Source organism: Punica granatum, chromosome 6 (genome assembly GCF_007655135.1).
Source record: "Punica granatum isolate Tunisia-2019 chromosome 6, ASM765513v2, whole genome shotgun sequence".
Taxonomy (NCBI): domain Eukaryota; kingdom Viridiplantae; phylum Streptophyta; class Magnoliopsida; order Myrtales; family Lythraceae; genus Punica; species Punica granatum.
In genome coordinates this window covers 5,551,046-5,572,758 of record NC_045132.1, presented here as the reverse complement: position 1 = coordinate 5,572,758, position 21,713 = coordinate 5,551,046, and the positions used below count along the sequence as shown (strand labels likewise).

The window sequence follows — 21,713 nt, the reverse complement described above, 5'->3', positions numbered from 1 at the left end:
ATGTGGAAGTTTTTGTAAACGATAAAAATGAAAAATAATGAAATACTTGTGAAGTTTTTTTAAAATAGAAAAGCGGAGGCACGTGACACAGTATTGTTCGCACATATCCATTTTCATGTATTATGTATTATATAATATAATAATTCTTAATTATTAATTCTTTTTCACTAAGACTTGGTTTGAAAGTGTTGTTGCTGAAATAAAAGTGCTGAAATATAATTTCTGAAAAATTAGTTTCAATTTTAGAATAAATAATAACGTTTGGGAAGTAACAATTTGAAACTGTTGAAATTAAAATTAATATTTAAAATAGAAAATAAGCAAAATCAGTTTTTATAAGTACCTATTGATCCGCTGAAAAAAATCATATTTCCAATGACAAAAATTAGTCAAACCATAATTTTGAAAGAAGTCACAAAACATTGTTTCTGCTTTAAACTCAACAAAATAAGCACTTATTCAACCGCCATTGCGCTCCCGAATGAAGTCTAAATTTATATGTTCCTTTTTTTCTTATAGAAAGTTCTATATAAATTATGCAACAATGATATCTCATATATGCAATAACATATATTTATGCATAATTACTTATAATTTACTTGCGGATACATGATGCACATATCTTAGATAGGTAGATTTTGGAAAAAGCCGAATCTTCTTGAAAGACAACAATATTGAAATCACAAATACGATTAAGTAAAGATAAAAATGAGAACAATCATATTATATGATATTGTAAATAGGGCTTGATACCAAAATTAGTTTCCATCCATGGTCTTGTTGGATTTGAAAAAGAGTGATGTTTTTATTTGTAAAAGAAAGAGTTAATTACCTTAAAAAAGTATAAACTTTTCGCATCTTATGAATTTTAGCATAACTTTTTTTCTTGACCTAAAAATACATAAACTATTAAATTGATATCAATATTAACACAACATCATCTTTTTTATCAGTGAGGCCTCAACGGCAGTCACTACCCCTCAATCGAGGTAGCTTGTGATGGCATATGTCCTCATCGACCCCAATTGTGGGGTGGTGTCCGTTGATGAGGTCCTGCCGCCGACTCCTCTTCCTTTCTTTCTCGAACTTTTTTTTTTTCAAATTCAAGCAGTAAGAGCTTCACTGGAGGCCACCACCGCCCCTGTAGAGTCGCCGTCGACTAGTGAGGTCACCGACTACCCCGATCGGTGGTGGTGTCCAACAATTCCCATTTAAATAACGAAAAAGTTGGCGCATGCTAATATTGATATCAAATTGATAGTTTGAGTGTTTTTAGTTCAAGAAAAAAAGTTCGTGTTAGAATTAATAAAATGTTATATATTTTTTTATTTTTTAGACAATTAATCCTAAAAGAAAAAAAGTGAAGAATAAAAGGAAATAAAAAGATTATGGATAATGTTGGATTAAAAAAGAGTGACGTTTTATTTGTAAAGAAAAAAGGTGAAGAATAAAAGGAAAAAAAAAGATTATGGATAATTTAAAAAGGAGTATTTACCTAAAATGGCACATGGTTTGTCTGTTTTGTTAAATCTATCCTATACTTTTTTTGTCAAATCTATCACATGGTTTACTTTTTGTATCAAATCTATCCGGGCGTTATCTTTTCTGTCGACATCTAACGGCCGTGCTGATGTGGCGCCTACGTGGCAGGTGTGGCCCACTATCTCTCCACGTGTCACGTCAGCACGGCCGTTAGATGTCGACGGAAAAGATAATGTCAGGATATATTTGATGCAAAAAGTAAATTATGGGATAGATTTGATAAAAAAAAAATATAGGATAGATTTGACAAAACGGACAAACCATGAACCATTTTAGATAAAAATTTCATTTAAAAATTGGGAAAACAAATAAAAAGGAAACTGGGCTACCAGGAATCGAACCCACGTGGAAGAGCAACTGGAAGTTTCTGATTCATTTGGGCCATGCAGTTATTTAGGGCACAAATGAGGTAAAAGTCGAAACAAAAGGAAGAAAACGACATTCAACCAAAAAAAAAAAGGGAAGAAAACGACCCGCATGAGACAATGTCTGGAAAAATTCTTACTCGCCCCTCATATTTCTTAACGGGACCGGCAATCATTTTTTTTAATTTAATAATAATATAATTAATAATAATAAATTTTATTTGTTACGAATTAAAGAAAAATTAATTTGGTATATCTTTCATTTTGCAAAATTACCTTTTTTTGAGTTCTTTCAAAAAAAAAAACTAGCCAATAGATTTAAATAATTTCGTTTTTCCATGTTTCTTTCAACCAACTTTTTTCTCCTATAAATCCTCTTCCTCTATTCTACATCCATATCGCTCCTGCTCCTTTTTTTCTTTTCTATTTTAATTTTAATTATATTTATTCAGTTATTTCTAATTTACAATTAAATTTAGTAAAACTTACATATATGAAAAATGATGAATTTCATACGTAAAATATCGCATGGACGTGGATACCTTAGGAATATAATTCAAGTGACAAAAAGTAATTTACACAGTCTCGTACTTGGTAGAAGTTTTAAGGCCTGAAAATGAAATTATGTCTGGTATATGTATATATACATAAACACACTAGCATGAGGACCTCCAATTTGTTGCGGATCGTTTTTTCTTTTTGAATAACTATAAAAGAATAGAGCATTTTAATTAGAGAGTCACTGCTCATAAAATTTCATGGCAAGTTTTTTGGAAAATCTTAAACTCTATATTCATATATACAATATTTAATATGATCTATCATATATATATATATATCGTTGACATTTATAGCTTTTAATTATATTAAAATTCATTTAATAATAATTTGTTAAACTTATTGTCCAACAGCAATTAAAATTAAGAACTTACACATTTATTATCAAATTTTATTTTTATTATCTCAATTATCATTCATTTCAATTCAATTTACATGTTCCATTTTTTTATAGGAGTTCTACATAACTATTATTATAAATAAAACTAACCATACATCATAAGAAAAGGTCATGGAGTAATATATTGTTGTTCGTATTTGTTTATATTTATTCATGTTATTATTTATTAATATTATAATTTCTATATAACTCGGTATACATGCTTTAAATGCCTTAGAGAAAAACTCTAATTATTCTAAAAGGAAAAGCATAACATTGAATCCACAAATACGATTAAGTAAAAGAAAAACTAAGAACGATCGCAATATATCAAAATTGTGAATAGAAACTAATATTAAAATTAATTATGTCCTTAGTTATTTTTACATTAAAAAATGATAGGTATTCTATTTGGGAAGAAAAAATAATAATAACGAAGTTAAGAGGGAGGGAAAATGTAAAATTTCACGAGAAACAAAAAGAGTGACTTTAGAGGTTTAAATCATGACCATAATAAGCTCTTAGAGAAGAGGCACACAATATTGTGGAAGTTTTTTCTTTTTGAAAAGAATACAAATGAAAAATAATGAGAAGATTTATGTAAATTTTTGAAAAGAAGACAAATAAAAAAATAAAAATAAAAATTTATCTTAAATTATGCATGTTGGACACATGGCACAATGTTGTGCACACGGACAAGTTTTAGTTGTTTACTTAAACAAATAATAATAACCAACAAAAGTTTTGGTTGAGTGGTAAACAGTTCACCCCCATAAGGAGAAGAACACAAGTTCGAACCCCGGAAAGCGCTCTTGTTGGGAAGGAGAATAACCTTTAATGCTCGATCTCCTGACTGAATTAGTCAGAACCCATTGTGCTTTTGGATACCGGGGTACATACCGAAAAAAAAGTAATAATAATATGGTGTAAAGGCACAAACTATTAGAGTAAACTTACAATCTAATCCTTGAGTTATTGAGTTTACATCATCTAGGTCCCTAAGTTATTTTTTTTATCAAAATGGTCTTTGAGTTATCAATTTTACATCAGTTGAGTCCTTTTCACATCAATTAGGCCCTTTTTGTACATCAAATGTAACCTTTGATACATCAGTTAGATTCTTTGCGACATCAAGTAAGTCCTATGATGCATCATGTAGGTCATTCGCTACATCATTTAAGACCCTGCAGTTCATGACACATCATATCGATCATTTTACTATTTCATTTTAGTCCTTATGTTACATCACTTAGGTCCTGCCGTTAAGTTGAGAGACTAATGATGTTAAATGGTACATCAATTATGTCCCTACGTCCATTTTATGTGTATTTTAACATTTTTTTTTTGTAATTTTTTCCTTCAACCTTTTCTTGATATTTTTCTGCCATTTGTCTTGGTATGAGTTGAATCATTTATACATCACTTAGGTCATTTTAATGTGTTTTTTTTACCATGTTATAGCAATTATTGCAATAATTTGTACATAAGGTAGGTCTTTTTACTAGAACAAGTCCAAAATGGCAATGAAGAAGGATAACCATTAGCAATTAGCAATTTCACAATAATTTACATAAGAGTTTACATGTTACTAAGCCAAAGTAGCTTCACACATGAACATGAATTAGAGCTTTTGTAAAGTAACTTGTACAAAACCAAAAGAGCAACAAAAAATTATCCAAAAGACAAGACAATGTTCTTCCTATACTGCTAACAAAAAATTATCCAAAAGATAATATTGCTCCTTAAGTCTTCTTGTCGACCAAAACTAACCAAAGGACAAGGCAATCTAGTAGCCAACAAAAACACTATATTGCTCCCCAAATGTTCATAATTTCATTGTGGAGGTGGAGCCCTTGGGCCAAGGAATGTAGCATCAATTGCAATACTTGCAACTTGCATGGTCTCCGATGTTAGAAGGGTAACATGAGGTGGCCTGATTGGGGGTGCCCCAACTGGGGATGCCCTGAATGCTGGTGGCCTGAATGGAGGTGGCCTGGAAGCAATTGCCACTCCAGGGAAGTTGGAGGTAGGAAAAAACTATTTTATTGAACTTCCTGCAACAGAAATAATATTATTAGCACATATAAACAGTACACTGCCATGATAAACTTAGAATGGTGTGATGGCTGTGGGGTTAGTCTGACTGGAGGTTGCCTAAAAGTAGATGTCATCCTAGGAAATCTGTTCTTGTGACAAAGCTAACCTTCTGAGGTAGCTGAGATGGGTCTGATGCTTGTGATTGCAGTGGGGGTGGCCTAAAAGCAGGTGCCTCTGGTGAAATGTTGGTGGCTGTGAAAAAGTTGCCCTATTTAGGTACCTGCACCAAAATTCACCATTATCAATGCATATATACTAAACTCTCTTGATAATATTAGAAATGTAAAAATATTTACCTAAGATGGCTGTGATGGTTAAGGTGGGGCTGAGTCATGTGGTATCTATATTTCTTGTACTTCAATATTTTCTTATGTTGCTTTAGCTGCAGCTGATGAAGAAGGGCCATGCTTACCGCCCTTTCCTTTTCCTTTTCCTTTTCCCTTAGGTGCTGATTGCCCTTTGCATGTCTTCTTGTTGTTGCTAGATTCTCCACACATACCACGTGTTCCCTTAGCCAACTTCCTTTTCAGCTTGTTTGGGTAACCATGTTCTTATGGTGCCTTCTTCCTTTCTTGTTGGGCTTCCTTGGTGATCTCTTAACAATTAGAAAGAAATATACTATCATAGTTAACCCTTTCCCAAAACTCTTCACCAGCTTTAGGGTTTATAAATCAAGCATAAGCTTTCTCAGTAACCTCCTTCCTCAGCCAATGACAAAAAAATTCCTCAGGCCTTTGGCTATTGTAAGGCATTGTTGCAATGGCATGCTGGCAAGGTATGCTAGTCAAGTTCCATAGCCTACAATAACAAGTTTGATTCTTCAGATGTACTGCACATTTTGAGTAGGGTGGTAATGATTCCTCATAAAGGGACATGTCAGGATCCCCCATTCATAGTAGAGTCCAAGCCTTAGAATTATTTATGTAGTGCTCCAACTTGGCCTGAACCTTTGGGCAAAACACTCCTTTGCGCTTGGTTAGTAGAGTTTGACACCTTACCATCTTTCTTGGTGATGTACTCTCTCACTCCTTCAGCCATAGTTATTATGGATTTTCCCATCACCTTTAACAGTTCCTCGTTAAACAGTTCACACATGTTGCTGGTAAACGCTGCATCCTTTGCATCTGTTTCAAATGCTGACCTGCTCCATTTGTAAGTAGGTATATTGTTGAGCGACTCTTCAGCTGCTGGGTTCAGCCTATGTACAACTTTCATGAATTCCTAGAATCTCATCACCTGATCTCCAATGCTTAGTGAGATTGGCCCATATATGCCTGCAACAGAATCTATGTGGTGCACCATGACAAACATCATTCAGAACACCTTCCAAACCTTGCAATTACAGAAGCACTGTTGCTCAGAACAAGTCCGAAATGATGTAATAGCCTATAACAATTACAGAAGCACTGTTGCTCAGAACAAGTCCGAAATGATGTAATAGCCTATAACAAATGGACCAACTTAATTTAATAAAAATAAAAACATAATTATAACTCATCTTTTGCATGTCTAATATGAAATGTATATTTCTTTTGTAATGGATCCCCAATATCCTCCATCAAATTCTTCAAAAACCAGGTCCAATTGTCTTTGTTCTCTACTTCAACAATTGTATAAGCTATCAGGTAGAATCAATTATTTCCATTCTGGCTAACTGCAGATATTAGTCATCCCCAGAGTTACCTTTCAAGAAACAACCATCTAGGACAATGAGAGGCTTGCATCCTAACAAGAAACCTTTCTTATAAGCTTCCAAGCATACATATAATCTCTCAAACTGATGACTTTCAAGTGACACATGCAAGTACACATTTGAACTAGGATTGGACCTGATCAGCTCATGTGCATAATCCCTAAGCTTGGCATACTGCTCATTCTCTTCACCTTCACAAATCTTATGAGCCACTTGCAGACCCCTGAAAACCATTGCATCATGAAGCTTAACTATATGTTGTTGCATGAAGAAATCAAATACATTTTGTGAAGTCATGTCTGGTTGGATCCGTAGCCTAGGGACCAACTTCTCAGCCACCCAATGTCGTGTAGCTAATCAGGTCTCTATCCTTCTAGAAGAGGTATGCTCAAAGTAATATGTTCTCACTTGGAAGGATATTGTTGTAGGGTTCTTGACACAATGAATCCTCTATGTGTAAGCTTTCGCATCAGCATCATTCTTCTCAACACAGTAGGCCCTGACTCTTTCACTATCATTTTTATCATATACATAGTTCATCCCCATAGCTATGTTCATCTCTCTGATTACCTTTTTGAACACTTCAAGATATTCAAAACTCTATCCTAATAGTTATTACCGTATTTTAGTTGTCTTCTGAATTGAATGTTGGAAACGTGGCCCCTTCCTCTTCCTCATCACCATCCAATGACTTTAATTCCTCAGTCTCATACCCATCAGACAACTTGTCATCATCATCTACCTACTCACTTGCTGCCATTTCTTAAGGATGTGCATGACCTGCATCAACTTCGGCAAACATCTCCTCCTTCTCCCTGAGGTTGTTATATGCTTAAACTTGCCTTTGGTCTTGTCACCAGATCTCCTATAAGTTTCCCCCTTTCTTTCCTTGCTTCTTTTCTTCCTAACAACACAACTTTTCTTCATTTTTGGAGTAGCAGCTCTATGTTCATGCTCTACTCCACTTATTCTTACCCTAGCTCCCATCTCATCAAGACCAAACATAGTTGATGACTCAAATGCTAGATCATCATTTTCTTCATCCCAGTCTCTTATGTGAAGGCCCATTTTGTAATTAGGGTCCTCAGCAATATCATTATCAGTGGTGGGCTTCTCTTCAACATCTTGTTACATCATTCTCATAGCTTTTTCACGTTCCCTCTTTTTAGTCTCTTCTTCTTCCCTTCTCTCAGCTTCTTCGTGTTCCCTCCTTAACTTCTCTTCTTTTTACCTCCTCAACTTCTCTTCTTGTTCCCTCTTCTCAACCTCAATCCTCTCAAGCTCCTTCATCTCCGCTTCACTAAGCTCAATAGGAGCATCAATAATGTTCATAGTACAGGTGCAACTCAAACTGATCTTGAAGTACACAAATCAAGCATGTTGTATCATGGTCACTTTCGAACAAGTTTATGGCTAAGTCAAAGTTTTTAAACGTAGGATCCCTATAGTAGCAAGCTATGGGCTTACTAGCATATTCATGGCCCAGCAAATCACATATACCAACTGTTGTCATGGTATCAACATCAACATTCTCAATGGTAAAAATCTCACCGCCCTCATAACCTTCCTTAGGCCCCCTCACAAAGCTTCCCCTGTGGTGAAGATGCACATCCACAGTCTTCCGTAGATGAACACAGTATTATCAAAATCAAACAACAAACTTTAAGGGGAAACCCTAACCTGTACCATTTCTCAGAAAATTATACTGAGATCTCGACCTTACAGATAATGGCTAAGAAACACATGAACAAAGGAACTTGCTATTTTCATGATTAGGACCAAAAAATGTCATTTTTATACTAAAAAATCCATCTTTCTTATGAAAAACATCATCCAAGCCCAAGTCAAAGATCATGCATGGTCATCATCAATAGGGAAGCACACATCATAACAAATGTACCCCAAAATTCAAATTTTCATCAACCTTCATAGAGGGATGTTGACATACCTCAGAATGTAGACAAACTTGCTCTTAGGATAGTCGTCCTCCATGATCGACCTCAATGGCGTCGCTTTTTCTAGGAAAGGAAGAGCTTCACCATGTTCAACGCTAACAAGAGCAGCGATAGCTTCACGGAAGGGTTGAACAAAAGAGAGAATATGGACATTTGATAGGGATATGTTGAAGTGGGAGGGAAATGGCGAGAATATTTAATGTAGAAGTAAGAGAGAGGGAGAGAGAAGAAAAAAAGGGAAATGAGCATCTGGGTTCGTTACATTAGTTAGGTCCCTAACAGCGTTACGACAGAAAATCGCGGGGACCTAACTGATGTTAGTAGAGACTGAAATAATGTTACAAAATACCAGATTGATGTAACTCGATAACTTAGGGACCTAACTGATGAACATCGATAACTCATGGATCATTTTGATGGAAAAAATAATTCAAGGACCCAAGTGATGTAAACTTGATAACTCATGGACCAAATTGTTAGTTTTTACTCATTAGTTTAAGCAAAAAGAATGCACCTGCAAACACAACTAAAAAAAAAGACAATAGTGTATAAAACAATATGAAAACACTTTGAGCGTAATCCATACAACATGAAGGTTAGCACATTTTAATAGTGTCAAACAGGAATATTCCTATATTTTTAATTAATTAAATGCAATTAATATTGTCTAAACAAAAAATGTGGATTAATATTAGTCCGCTTTGGAAAATAAAAATGGTGTATAATTATCAGGTAATTTGATCTGATCCTTCCGTAACACTGTTCATATCTATTTGGTTCCTCATCACGTACATGTGAATGAATTATCCCGTCAAGATAGAAATTGCCAACTCTAGTGTTTTAATATGGGACAACATCTAAAACCATTTAGAGAGATTTCCTTAAACATGGACGGATAAAGTAATTTATGATTGAGAATGTGAAATTTTCATTTGATTTATAAGTAATTTCCCGTTTTCAATTAAAAAATTTGAGCTATTAGGTTGTATAATTCAATGATTTACTACTTAATTTTTTCTACTTGGGACTTTTTAACTCTCAAGAGAGACATGAGATTTATGGTATTGTGACATTCACTCTTAACTCAAAATAAAGAGATCAAAAGTCCCTTTACTAAAGTTCTTGTACTTTATTAATGTTCTGTATATCCCTGTTTGACTTTTAACCTCTATTATAAGCGAAAATATACATTATGATTTGACTTAAACCAGCTGAATACCCATGCATTGTAGGTGAATGATACAAAATAAATTAATTATTTTGGTGAAGAAAAATGTTATAAATATATACGTGAATTAAAAACTTATTAGAAGAAATTGAGATATTAGGAATTATAAGAGAAGGTAGCTAAATAAATAAAACAATCTATACATGTATCTTTTTTTAATCCCAATTCTTTTACAAAATAAATAACCATTGTAGCACTTCAAGATTTGTTATGTTGTAGACATATCAAAAAGATGAAAGGAAAAATTCTAATGCTAATATGTGACAAGAATTGAATCAAAATATGTTAGCAAATATATCGATTAAAAGAAAGTAAAAATGTCTCATGCAAATATGTGAAAAAAAGAATCGAATAAATATATATGAGCAAATATATGAATCAAAGGAAAATAATAAACACTTCAAGCAAAATATTATTAGAACAAAGTAAGCAAAGGGAAGACCTATGAAACCTTTTTGAAGATACCAAAATGACATAAGATTGGTGTTGGCACTAGATGAGCATCTAACACAGTGTATATATATAAGTTTGCAGAGCCTTATACACTTATGTACAAATGGAAATATAATAGCAAAAGTTATAATTTATACGACATCTATATATAGTTGCCAATATATAATAAATTTGTCCGTGAGCAGCCAATATATATTTTCAACTATATATAATTACCATAATGTATCTTCATATATATATATATATATATATATAAAGCTGCCAATATAAAAATTACTTGTATTCCTATTATGTAAGATTGTGCGTTATTTTTAGATTCGTTAATATTGGTTTTCAACTTTATATTTTGCTACAATATATATGAACGATAATTTGACTGCTACAATATAAAGAATTTTCTAAATAGTAGGAAATGTATATAGTATATATTATGTTGGACTCTATGCAAATAATATATATATTTTACTGCATAATTAATGATAAAATTTCCTTAATACATAAGTGATGACGTTGCAAAGCAAGGAAGTTTTTCAAGTTTTGTTTTCATATATATATATATATATATATGTTATAGATTTGATTTTTTAAAGATTAAAAACCATATCCGTACCCAAAATATTTTTTTCAAAAATAAAAACAAATCATAAATTTTAGTTTATTTTTTTGGTTTGGTTAACCGAATAATCAATTTTTTTTATTATAAAAGATGCCATGAGGCTAGTACAAGTGCATTAAATATTTCAAATATAACAAATCATCACGTGCATTGTTGGACTTTACACAATAAATAAATAAATAAAATAAAATAACACTAAACAAAACTTTAGGTGCAAGTTGGCATCTCATGAACTCCGGGGAACAATATGGGGGCCTCTTGGACCTGGTAATAAAATCGAAATTCATTGGAGAAGTGAGCCGAACACATGAAACATAAAGAGGCATAAATATTTATGTTAGCAAGAATCGAACTTTAAAAATCTCTTGATTCTTAGATTATGACGTGTGTTGCTCCTTTCTCCGCCCAAACATGAAACTTTTGGGGATGCAAAGTATAATTCGATTGACACGTAAATGTCTTGTGGGCTTCACTCTTGCAAACTATAACTTAATATTAATCTACCCGATAGTGTAAATATATAATCAAATATAGTTTACCCAAGAAGAAGAAGAAGAAGAAGAGAGTACAAATAGTAAAATAAATAAATACAACTCTCCACCTGCACGCATTGATATATATATATATATATAGATATTCTTTTTTTGCTCGAGATATTTTATGTATTTAGACCGACCACATATATATACGACTAGCACTGTATAAAATAATTTACCCAGTCCAACTTTAAATCCGGGATAACCCGAGCTAATCACAGCCTAGCTTGCAGACTAGTTATTTATTGGATATGGGACTCTTGACGCGAAAATTTTCACCCGCAATCCTTTCAGGGTTGTTCGTGCTCTCGCTTGGAGCTTTCACTTAAAAGGAGAAATTCATGATGTCCATGCTTAAGCTCTCCATCATCACGGTCTCCATCATGTCGTCCCTGCACTTCTTAGAGGTCTTATTGTAACTTAAACCGCTCCCCATCAGTGACGACATTTGGGGCTTGAGAGGGCAAACAGAGAGGGGGAGGATCGGGATGTTGTCGCAGTTGCAGATCTCGATCATGTAACCGTCTGGGTCGTGGAAGAACACCTGATCCACGGTAATTCCAGCCTCCTCCACCACTGCTGTCACGTACCTCATCCCCATCTCCTCCAGCCTCTTCTTCACTAATCCAACGTCCGTGCACTGTTCAATATAAATTGAGCCAGCATATATGTTTTAATATATTTATCTATGTATATATGTATAAACAAAAGACTTGATTAGAGAAGATGATACTTACTTGGAATGACATATGGTTGTCCTTGGGATTAATTGGCCTTGGCTCATTGCTTGTTTCACATTCATCAAGGGATGGGTTCTCAATCAAGTGTATCCCGATCCCGTAGTTGTATAACCTACGAATACAGGAAATCACATTCATACCGATAAGTAATTTCTTTAGATATATGCATGCGCTATACTCAATCTTATCAACCATACTGAATGTATACATTATACGAGTTATATTCGGTTGCATATATATGTCAATTAGGCACCAGTAGTTGATGTCTATCTAATTTGGCATAGCAAATACAGAGATAAGTATATGTTAAAGCCGTGATAAGTCAAGTTAACAAAGAAGTAATCGAGGGTCATCCCTTACCAGGCACCATTGAAGTTAAAAGAAGAGGGGCGTTTGATGAGAACGAAGCCGAGGACTTCCTCATAAAAGCTCGTGGACTCACACACGGACCGGCACAGCAGAGAGACGTGGTTGAGCAAGAGCAACGGAAGGGCCTCAGTGCAGCTGCTGCTCACTTCTTCGATCTCAATTCTCATCTTCTCCTTTTGTTGTCTTGTCGAGAATAAACTTCCGCTTTTAGCTCCGTCCCTGCCCGGCCGATGATGTCCTCTTACACGATGGACAAGCTATGAAGGATCTTTCTAATTCTTTGTGTGCGCCTCCTCAACGGAGTTGGTATAATGTTAGTGCCCTATTTATAGGATGAGTTGCTTCAAAAGTGATGAGCGTTTCTTTGTACGGACGTTCAAGGGAGGAGCGGGAAACGGAACTTTCCCCGTAGATTCTCGACGCTCGATAGGACAAATTACGGGAAGGTAATAGGAAGTCCCATCTTGTTTTTTTTTTTTTTTGCTTGAAATATCTTGTGTTTGTTAGTACATAAAATATCCATCCATATATATGTATGTGGAGGGAAAAAACGATTTGCGGACTAGTAAATTACCACATGTGTTCTCCATGTTTTATTATACATTTTCTTCAATTCAATAATACAATCATTACGTTTTTATCTTATTCTTCAATATAAAAATAAATTCTCCCACATACTTTTTCTTAACTACCATTTAATATAAAGAATTTTCGGAATAGCAGCTAATGTGTATAGTGTATATTTTGTTGAACTATATGTAAATAATATATATATTCTACTGCATAATTAATGATAAAAAATTTCCTTAATACATAAGTGATGATGTAGCAAAGCGATAGAACTCTGTTTCTTATTTTTGATAATGTGGTGGTATAAGAATTCGGCTCGGGTTTTGTTTATATATATATATTATATTTGATTTTTTAAAGATTAAAAGTTATATTCGTACCCAAAATTTTTTTTAGAAATAAAATCAAATCATAAATTGTAGTATCTTTGTGAGTTCAGTTAATCGAATAATCAAATTTTTTCGATTATAAGAGAGGCCATGAATTTAGTACATGAAATAGAAAGTTTAATATCATAATCTACATATATCATATATATAAACTTGAATACAAGTGCATTAAATATTTCAAATACAACAAATCATCACGTGCGTTGTTGGACTTTACACAAAAAAAAACAAAAATAAAATAAAACAAAACTTTAGGTGCGAGTTGGCATCTCGTGAACTCCGGGGCACAATATGGGGGCCTCTTGGACCTGGTAGTAAAATCGAAATTCACAGTAGAAGTGAGCCAAACACATGAAACATAAAGTGGCATAAATATTTGTGTTAGCAAGGATTGAACTTTAAAAATCTCTTGATTCTTAGATCATGACGTGTGTTGCTTCTTTCTCTGCCCAAACATGAAACTTTTGGGGGTGCAAAGTATAATTCGATTGGCACGTAAATGTCTTGTGGGCTTCACTCTTGCAAACTATAACTTAATATTAATCTACCCGATAGTGTAAATAGATTATCAAATATAGTTGACCCAATCTCAATATGAATCCTCATACTCATGTAATTTAAACATTATATGGAAGTACAGAAGACATAATATTGGCCAAAAAGAAAAAAAGAAGGGAGTTACAAACAGTAAAATAAATAAATACAACTCTCCACCATGCACGAATTGATATATATATATATATATATATTCTTTTTTTGCTCGAGGTATTGTATGTAGATAGACGGACCACATATATATGCCACTAGCTCTGTATAAAATAATTTACCCTGTCCAACTTTAAATCCGGGATAACCCGAGCTAACCACAGTCTGGCTTGCAGACTAGTTATTTATTGGATACGGAACTCTTAACGCGAAAATTGTTCCCCCGCAATCTTTTCGTGGTTGTTCGTGCTCTCGCTTGGAGCTTTCACTTAGAAGGAAAAATTCATGATGTCCATGCTTAAGCTCTCCATCATCACGGTCTCCATCATGTCGTCCCTGCACCTGTTAGAGGTCTCATAGTAACTGAAACTGCTCTCCATCAGCGACGACATTCGGGGCTTGAGAGGGCAAGCAGAGAGGGGGAGGATCGGGATGTTGTCGCAGTTGCAGATCTCGATCATATAACCATCCGGGTCGTGGAAGAACACCTGATCCACCGTAATTCCTGCCTCCTCAACCACTGCTGTCACGTACCTCATCCCCATCTCCTCCAGCCTCTTCTTCACTAATCCAACGTCCGTGCACTGTTCAATATAAATTGAGCCAACATATATGTTTTAATAAATTTATCTATGTATATATGTATAAACAAAAGACTAGATTAGAGAAGACGATACTTACTTGGAATGACATATGGTTGTCCTTGGGATTAATTGGCCTTGGCTCATTGCTTGTTTCAATTTCATCAAGGGATGGGTTCTCAATCAAGTGTATCCCGATCCCGTAGTTGTATAACCTACGAATACAGGAAATCACATTCATACCGATAAGTAATTTCTTTAGATATATGCATGCGCTATACTCAATCTTGTCAACCATACTGAATGTATACATTCTATGAGTTATAGGCACCGGTAGTTGATGTCTATCTAATTTGGCATAGCAAATACAGCGATATGTATATGTTAAAGCCGTGATAAGTCAAGTTAACAAAGAAGTAACCGACGGTCATCCCTTACCAGGCACCATTGAAGTTAAAAGAAGAGGGGCGTTTGATGAGAACGAAGCCGAGGACTTCCTCATAAAAGCGTGTGGACTCACACACGGACCGGCACAGCAGAGAGACGTGGTTGAGCGAGAGCAACGGAAGGGCCTCAGCGCAGCTGCTACTCACTACTTCGATCTCGATTCTCATCTTCTCCTTTTGTTGTCTGGTCGAGAATAAACTTCCGCTTTATCTCGGTCCCTGGCCGGCTGATGATGTCCTCTTACACGATGGACAAGCTATGAAGGATCTTTCTAATTCTTTGTGTGCGCCTCCTCAATGGAGTTGGTATAATGTTAGTGCTCTATTTATAGGATGAGTTGCTTCAAAGGTGACGAGCGTTTCTTTGTACGGACGTTCAAGTGAGAAGCGGGAAAAGGAACTTTCCCCGCAGATTCTCAACACTCGATAGGACAAATCACGGGAAGGTAATAGGAAGTCCCATCTTGTGTTTATTAGTACATGAAATATCCATCCGTATAAAAATATATGTACACGATATGTACGTGGAGAGAAAAATCGATATGCGGACTAGTAGATTACCATATGTGTTCTCCCTGTTCTACTCTACTTTTTCTTTAATTTTAATAATATAATCATTACTTTTTTATTTTATTCTTTAATATAAAAATAAATTCTCCCATATATTTTTTCTTTATCTACAATTCAATATTTTTAAAACTAGAATATTTCAATTATATATTACTTTTCCAACAATTTAACAATATAATCTTTACTTTTTTTATCTTATTGTTCAATTTTGTAATAAATTCTTACGTATACTTTTCCTAACTATTGTTACAATCTCACTTAAATATTTATATAAATATTTACTAAACGCTATGTAAGATCCTGGTCTGTTCCAGACAGATTCGATGAGATCTTTACCTGAGCATTACGAAAATATTTGCCAGATTGTACTTGACATCTTTTTTTTTCCCCTATTATTTCTATAATATCCCCAAAATTTATGAAGACTGGACAAGCCTATAGATTGACATAAGTTCGCGTGCAAAGACGTTTCTGAGGAAGGGCCATGAGTGGAAAGGGGGGATTCTACTCTACCTACAAAATCGGGACTGCTCAGAAGGCGTACGCGTTCCCTTGTTTGGCTCAAATTAAGACCTTATAGATTTGATTTTTTAAAGATTAAAAATCATAGTGGTATCGAAATCATTTCTTTTCGAAATAAAATAAAGTCGTAAGTTTGTTTTCGCTCAATTAATCAAACAGTAAATTCTTTTTTCCAGTCATAAAAGGTCATGAGTCTAATATAATAAAATAGAAAGTCTAATATCTAATAGCTAATAAAGAGTACATAGTAATCCCACTATAAGACTCCAACTTCCTACCTTTAGTTGATAAGCAATGACATGCGCAACTGCGTTACAATATCCTCTTTCTCGAGTAACCGGATTTCTTTCTATATATTCAACCATAATATTGTATACTAGTTGATATTCATAGGATGAGAGTTGAGAGGTGAAAAATAGACTTGAAGTGTTGACCGACTCCGTAGAAGGAGAAATAAGTGTAGATTCAGTAGAATTATCCGTGTTCGTTTATTAGTTATTAAGATTTATATTTCATTACACTAGACTCGTGAACCTCCCTTATAACCGCAAAAAAATAATAATAATACAAATATTCTCTTGAGGAAAATGAAAATGAAAATGAGAAAAGACCAATAGAAGGGAGGACCTACCATATTTTCTGTTCATAAATTTGCCTTTTTTTTTTTTGTTCATGGGGGCACTTGCCCTCTCCAGGAAATTTGGTAGCTCCATCCCCGTCTAAGTATATATTCCTCCAAGGCAAATATTCGGTCAAAAATTGACTCTACAACAGACCCATAAATTTTCACTTATAGACATCATACTGGTTGTTATTAATTCAAAGTGGTAATACTCAATCAATATTTATTTTTCCTTCATGTTCACCGCTGACATACTTAGCTCTTGCAAGGCCAAATCAGACTCCCAATCACTGATTTTACCGTCTCTTATGGTGGTTGCAGGTCATCACGACAAACCCCTTAGCCTTCTTCGTCAGAGCAGCTAGAGATGACCAGACACTTGAGGACTGTGTCTGTGCATTCCTTTCCCCTACACTCGCTTGATGATTTCTTGTACGTTGTTGGACTTTACAGAAGGAAGAAAAAAAAAACTGTAAGGTGCAAGTTGACATCTTGTGAACTCCGGAGCACAAATTTATGGTGGCCTCGTGGCAGTAAAATCAAATTTCACAGTACAAGTGAGCCAAACACATGAAACATAAAAGTGGCATTACTATTTCAGTAGTTCTGTTAGTAAGAATCGAACATGAATCTTTTGGGGTGCAATGTATAATTTTATTGATTTACCCAACAGGATAAATAGATAATTATCGTTTACCCAATCTCAATGTGAATCCTCATACTCATGGAATTTTCACATTATATGGAAGTACGTACACAAGACATAATATTGGCAAAAAAAAAAGGGAGTACAAATAGTAAAATAAAGACAACTCTCCACCATGCACGCATTGATATTTCACGGGCCACATATATATACGACTAGCACTGTATAAAATAATTTACCCTGTCCAACTTTAAATCCGGGATAACCCAAGCTAACCACAGCCTAGCTTGCAGACTAGTTATTTATTGGATATGGGACTCTTGACGCGAAAATTTTCACCCGCAATCTTTTTGGGATTGTTCATGCTCTCGCTTGGAGCTTTCACTTAAAAGGAGAAATTCATGATGTCCATGCTTAAGTTCTCCATCATCACGGTCTCCATCATGTCGTCCCTGCACTTGGTAGAGGTCTCATAGTAACTGAAACCGCTCCCCATCAGCGACGACATTCGGGGCTTGGGAGGGCAAGCAGAGAGGGGGAGGATCGGGATGTTGTCGCAGTTGCAGATCTCGATCATGTAACCATCCGGGTCGTGGAAGAACACCTGATCTACCGTGATTCCTGCCTCCTCCACCACTGCTGTCACGTACCTCATCCCCATCTCCTCCAGCCTCTTCGTCACTAACCCAACGTCCGTGCACTGTTCATATATATGTTTTAATATATATAATTATGTGTGTATATATATAAATTATATGTATATATATAAATAAGCATAAATAAAAAGACTTGATTAGAAAAGTTGATCCTTACTTGGAATGACATATGGTTGTCCTTGGGATTAATTGGCCTTGGCTCATTGCTTGTTTCACATTCATCGAGAGATGGGTTCTCAATCAAGTGTATCCCGATCCCGTAGTTGTATAACCTACGAATACAGGAAATCACATTCATACCGATAAGTAATTTCTTTAGATATATGCATGTGCGCATATCGACCATATTGAGTTATACATTATACGAGTTATATTCCGCTTCATATGTCGATTAGGCATCAGCAGTTGATGCGCATTTAATTTGCATGGCAAATAGGGCAATGTATACGTTTAAAGCCGTGATAGAGACGTAGAGTTAATAAGAAAAGTAATCGAGGGTCACTTACCAGGCACCATTGAAGTTGAAAGAAGAGGGCCGTTTGATGAGAACAAAGCCGAGGACTTCCTCATAGAAGCGCGTGGACTCCCACACGGACCGGCACAGCAGAGAGACATGATTGAGCGAGAGCAATGGAAGGGCCTCAGTGCAGCTGCTGCTCACTTCTTCGATCCCGATTCTCATCTTCTCCTTTTGTTGTCTCGTCGAGAATAAACTTCCGTTCCTTTCAGTCCCTGGCGGGTTGATGATCTCTCTCTTAAACGGTCGACAAGATATGAAAGATGTTTCTATTTCTTTGTGTGCGCCTCAATGGAGCTGGTATAATGTTAGCGCCCTATTTATAGGATGAGTTGCTTCAAAGAGATTGAGCGTTTCTTCGTACGGACGTGTATGGGAGGATCGGAAAAGGAACTTTCCCCGCAGATTCCTGACACTCGATAGGACAAATAACGAGAAGGTAACATGAAGTCTATGTATATGTCTTGTGTTTATTAGTACAGCAAGCTGATCTATCCATATGTACATGATACGTAAGTGGAGAGAAAATTCAATGTGCGGCACAGTATGTGGATAATTGTAGATGACCGCAACATGTATTGTGCATGTTACGAGTCCTCGACGTACACATAGGATATTTCTTGATTCTGATCATATTGATGCAGATGACACTAATGTCGAAGATCCTGGGATGTGCCAAATAGAGCCAGAGAGATCTTTAACTGCACATTACAGAAAAATTTTGCCAGATACACATTCGTATGATGGAAAGACGTTAATATCATAATTCATCGAGCTGAATCAATCGTTCTAGTTTTCATCCTTTTTCGATAAATCCTTTCATATCACTGCAGGTTGGCTGTTTACACTCTCTATAGTTTGCTGTTCGATCTCTTTTTATGTCTTTCGTTGCCGTACAAAAAAATTGAGAAACTTCCATGATATTTCTTAAGAGGAAACTTCCTTCCTCCCCTGCCCCACCCTCCTCCCTCCCTCTCTCATTCTTGTTTTGCATAGAGTAGGAAATGGAACTTAAATCTTGATCACGTCCTAATTTTGTGTATTCTATCTGTATTTCGGCGGACCATCTTGTAGACATCATCGATGATTTTATCTCTCGAACTGCTGGACATGTTTGGCATGTTTGCACATTTTGATTGATGCATGCAATTTGTACGAGATTCTAAGACTACCTTTTTTTCAATAGAGATACATTGCAGTATATATTTTTTTGGTTGAAAATGAGACTCCTGGACCAGTACTAGGAAATTAAAACTGAAAGCAAAATAAAGGGCACGCACGGTTAGAATCGAATCTGAAATTTTTTTTGTGCAAGAGAGACGTTGCTAATAATGACCAATGGTCGAATACGCCAAAAAAAGAAGAAGGAATGTTTAAGCATTGGACAATCAATCAAAATATCTACAAAAGAGATGAGCGGGTCAAGGACGGTCACACTTCACATGAAAAGATATGTAAGTGTTGATTAGATAGCTCGGTGGTCGAGTCTTTCGATTACAAATGTCGGAGGGTCTAGCATGACTCGGTGTTAGGTAACATCGGGATCACGACCGTTCACCTCCATCAAACGGGCACTCAAGTGAATCTATTTGACAGCATCATTGGAGCAGCCTTACTCCGCTCAAGTGTTCGTTAGTTTTTAGGTTTTTTTCTTATGCTTAGGTGATATATTAGATAAAGTGAGAGAAGAAATTTTTTCGGTAAATAGGAAATTAATATGGATTAATTTGAGTGGTTCAACGTATTCTCCATTTAAGTAAGGGTTTTGATTCGTGTTTTGTGAATGAAGAAAATTATGATATGAAAGAATTCTATATCTATATCTATATATATAATGTAATTTGGACTCCTCCCGCAATAGCTCACAAGAGTCTTCTGTTCATGTGAGGAGGAGCCGTACGTGAGCATTATCATGTAAACCTGCCACGTGAGTATTATCATGCGAAGCGAAGTTGCCACGTGAGCATTGACCATCTCCATTAAATAGATCATCTCTCGCGTTAAATCATTTTTGACTTTATTCTTTCTTGAGTTCCTCTCCCACTAACTTCATTTTCAATTTTGGAAAGTTTCACAAAAATTATAGTAAATGAGTTAATAATGTTTCAGTAAAATTGATGCTCGCGCAATGCACGGGCTGCAAGACTGGTTTACTTACTAATATATCGACCTTTTTTTTCTCGGTCAATCAATGAATGTTTATTGACATGAAAAATGAGTACAAGATAAAATGATGGAAAGTGAAATTACAGAGATAGAAGGAAATACAACCAAGATAACATGGGTTGAGAAAATCCAAATGGCGGTTTCCCCTTGGCGGCCCAAAGGCATTTTGGCCATGTCATTGATTTTGAGGTCCAATGAGGGGTTTAATTAAACTGAGATTGGGCTTCATGGGCCGTAGTATAACAACCCACGGGCCTTTTGTTACCCGTAACATTTGATGTTATTGGAATTTGGAATCTCCTATAATATATTCCAAAAAATGTTAAATCTTCTAATAGTATGCCTAGAAAAATCTCCTATAATATATTCCAAAAAATATTAAATCCTTCTAAATAGTATGTCTAGTGAAAATCTTTCTGCTTCAAAATTGCACTTGCATCTATTAAATAGTCCTTGAACACGTGTAAATATAACTCATTCCATTACAAGTGAGATTTTGAATGAGAAAGATTTTTTAAGCTAATTATTAGGAGGCTATAGCAAAGCTCAATATTTTTACTATGCGCAAAGCCACACCGTGTCACATTATTCAAAATTTAGTCATGAACAATATATCACTTTTTTTAAAAGGCTCTTTTATATATATATATATATATATTTGAATATAACATTTTTTTAATCAAATATGATTTATCCTTACTGTAAAATTTATGTGAATCTATAATTTATACAGTAAATTATATATTATTCCAATTTTATTATATTTCATAATATCTCCTACATAAAATAGGG

At 35.1% G+C, this 21,713-nt stretch overlaps 3 protein-coding genes across 3 annotated transcripts; all 3 read right to left on the bottom strand.

The window, feature by feature from the left end:
- Positions 1-11,375: 11,375 nt before the first annotated feature.
- LOC116209833 (lactoylglutathione lyase-like) lies at positions 11,376-12,839 on the bottom strand. Its single transcript, XM_031543553.1, has 3 exons — positions 12,523-12,839; positions 12,160-12,274; positions 11,376-12,062 (listed from the first exon to the last, which is right to left on the bottom strand). The coding sequence occupies exons 1-3, from the start codon at positions 12,696-12,698 to the stop codon at positions 11,748-11,750; spliced, it is 606 nt and encodes a 201-aa protein (XP_031399413.1). The 5' UTR covers positions 12,699-12,839; the 3' UTR covers positions 11,376-11,747.
- A 1,240-nt stretch (positions 12,840-14,079) lies between these two features.
- Positions 14,080-15,518, bottom strand: LOC116209832. Its single transcript, XM_031543552.1, has 3 exons — positions 15,215-15,518; positions 14,877-14,991; positions 14,080-14,779 (listed from the first exon to the last, which is right to left on the bottom strand). The coding sequence occupies exons 1-3, from the start codon at positions 15,388-15,390 to the stop codon at positions 14,465-14,467; spliced, it is 606 nt and encodes a 201-aa protein (XP_031399412.1). The 5' UTR covers positions 15,391-15,518; the 3' UTR covers positions 14,080-14,464.
- Positions 15,519-17,636: 2,118 nt separating this feature from the next.
- LOC116210113 (lactoylglutathione lyase-like) lies at positions 17,637-19,059 on the bottom strand. Its single transcript, XM_031543925.1, has 3 exons — positions 18,745-19,059; positions 18,396-18,510; positions 17,637-18,282 (listed from the first exon to the last, which is right to left on the bottom strand). The coding sequence occupies exons 1-3, from the start codon at positions 18,918-18,920 to the stop codon at positions 17,968-17,970; spliced, it is 606 nt and encodes a 201-aa protein (XP_031399785.1). The 5' UTR covers positions 18,921-19,059; the 3' UTR covers positions 17,637-17,967.
- Between the last annotated feature and the right edge of the window lie 2,654 nt (positions 19,060-21,713).